Source organism: Manihot esculenta, chromosome 4, assembly GCF_001659605.2.
Source record: "Manihot esculenta cultivar AM560-2 chromosome 4, M.esculenta_v8, whole genome shotgun sequence".
Taxonomy (NCBI): Eukaryota; Viridiplantae; Streptophyta; class Magnoliopsida; order Malpighiales; family Euphorbiaceae; genus Manihot; species Manihot esculenta.
In genome coordinates, this window is record NC_035164.2 from 16,010,793 (window position 1) to 16,013,459 (window position 2,667).

Sequence of the window (2,667 nt, forward strand, 5' to 3'; positions counted from 1 at the left end):
GTTCGGCGGCCGAAAGAACCTTCGGCTGCCGAACCTGAGTTCTTCCCAAAGGGCAGAAACTCAGCCTCTCCATGCATAAACGCCTCCCAACTCATTCAATCATGCATTTTCCTATTCTACAACATGCATACTCAAGCATACAAGCTCTTAGGGGCTCCAAACTATCCTAAACCCCATCTACAACACATCAAACATGCATATCCAACATACATTGTTCATAAATGCACAATAAACCCATAAACTCCACATAAACCTACACAAGCATTTCTACCCCAAGAAACTTCATAAAACTTACTTAAAACATTAAAGGAACTATGGATCTACTCTTACCTCTTGAAGAACGAGAGGAGAGACGATCCAACTTGGAGATGGAAGAGATCTCAACTCTTTGGTCTCCAAGCTTCCAAAACTCGCTCTTTTGTTCAAAGATCTTCAAATCAACATAAAGCTTGTTAAAACATAAAAGATCGAAGGAAAAACATCTAAAATGAACCATGGGAGAGCAAGAACTCACCGTGGCCGAAAATGGGGAGAAAACTCGCCCGTTTCAGCCATGGAGCTCTTATATAGGGGCTGGCAGACCACCTTTCGGCAGCCTAAAGTGCCTCCAAAACTCATGCAAGTTTGGCGGCCGAACATGAGGTTCGGCGGCCGAACCTTTGAAACTTTCGGAAGCCTAACTTGCCCCCCTAAACCATCCCACGTTCGGCGGCCGAACCAGGAAATGTCTCCTTGGTCTTTTTCATTTAAAACTCAATTTCCTTATTGCTTAAAACCATAAGATACATTAAAACACTTATAAAAACATGATTTTACGCTTCTAGAGGTTTCCGACATCCGAGATTCCACCGGACGGTAGGAATTCCGATACCGGAGTCTAGCCGGGTATTACATGTTGCTTCTCCCTTCCTACCACCCTCTTCTTCTGCTTCACCGGCCTAGCCTCTGGGAGGACATTCAGCTTGTGGGTCATCACTTTAGGGTCGATCCCGGGCATGTCAGAAGGCTTCCAGGCAAAGCTTGACGCGTGACCTCGGATTAGGGCCATAACTTCTGTTTTCTGCTCTTTAGTGAGGCCAGCGTTAAGATTGAAGACTTTATCTGTCTCTGCTTTGGATAAGGGAAAGGTCTCCAGCTCTCCAACCGGCTCTGTTCTGGCCTCTTTTTTCTCATCTCGGACATCCAGAACTTTCGAGTTAAGCTCCTCCCCCACCGAGCTCGGCTCTGATACCGTAGCCAGGTACACTGCCCTTGCCTCTTCTTGGCTTCCTCTGACTACTCCCACTCCTGCCTCTGTTGGGAACTTCATAGCCAGATATCTGATGCTGGTTACGGCCTCAAAGTCAAATAGCGCAGGTCTTCCTAATATCGCGTTGTAGCTCAGGGGGAGTTTGGCTACTAAGAACACCGCATAATGAGTGTGGGTCCTTGGCGCTTCTCCCAGAGTGAGAGCCAGCTTTACTTTTCCCTCCATAGGCACTGGGACTCCTCCGATCCCTTTTCCTAAAGTGCCTGGTCCTGAACCAATTGCTCCTCGGGGATTCCCATCTGCTGGAAGACCCTGTACGGCAGTAAATTCACCTTACTCCTGTCATCCACCAAGATCTTCTTAACCCAGTAGTTGTGGATGACGGCTTCAATAACTAAGGCGTCGTCATGAGGCATCTGAACACCCTGGGCATCATCCGGAGAGAAAGTGATGGTTACTGGAGAGTGCTCAATTACCTGCATGACCTCGGCATTGTTGCTTTCCCTTTCTCGGCTTCTCTTCTTTCCCCTTCGACTCATCCGACCTCCGGTTCCTCCTACAATCATGTTGATGGTCCCACTAGAACCATCGTTTACCGGTCCTGCTCCCGCCCTCCTGGGTGTTTGTGCTGCAGGGTTCAGCCGAGGCCTTTCTCCTTTCGGCTTCTTCACAATGTTCTTGAGGTGCCCCCTCTTTATCAGCCTTTCGATCTCACTGATCAGCTGGTAGCAGTTGTTGGTGTCATGGCCGTGTGTTTGATGATACTGACAGTATTTGTCAGGATCTCGCTGGTTTGCTTCTGCTCTCATAGGCCTGGGCCATTGAAGGAACTCCTTGTCTTGTACAGCCATGAGCACCTCAGCTCTGGAGGCGTTGAGCGGGGTCAGGTTCTCCAGAATGCGCGGAGGGAATGGCTTTTGTTCTGGAGCCCGAGGGGGGAAAGGTCTCTGGTCTCTCCGGTCCTAAGGCTGCCTGTAGGGCTCAGGTTTCTTGCTCTGCTTCTTCTCGTGCCTTTTCGACTTCCTTTCTTCGGGGGCTTTTTGTAATACCCGGCTAGATTTCGGCATCGGAATCCCTACCTTCCGGCGGAATCTCCGTTGGAATATGGAATTTTGATGATGCCAGAGTCTTCTAGAGGGGTAAAATGTGATTTCTAAAATGATTTTTACTGATTTCATGGTTTTAAATGAAAAAGATTTGAGTTTTGAAAAGGAAAAGACCAAGGAGGTTTTTGCCAGGTTCGGCCGCCGAAAGTAAAGTTCGGCCGCCGAACATGAGTTGGTTTTGGGAGCGCTTTTGGCCTCCGAAAGCTATGTTTGAACAAACCAGGTTCGGCCGCCGAACATGGGGGTGTTTTGCATGCAATGTTAAGCCGCCGAAGGAGGTTTGGCTGGCCACCTATAAAAGCCCCTCAGACC

The 2,667-nt window shown here is 48.7% G+C and overlaps 1 protein-coding gene across 1 annotated transcript; it reads right to left on the reverse strand.

Annotated features, from left to right (window-relative positions):
- Positions 1 to 1,503: 1,503 nt before the first annotated feature.
- On the reverse strand, positions 1,504 to 2,100 carry LOC122723457. The gene has a single exon (XM_043955601.1). It carries the CDS (start codon positions 2,098 to 2,100, stop codon positions 1,504 to 1,506), a length of 597 nt encoding a protein of 198 aa, XP_043811536.1.
- Positions 2,101 to 2,667: the final 567 nt, after the last annotated feature.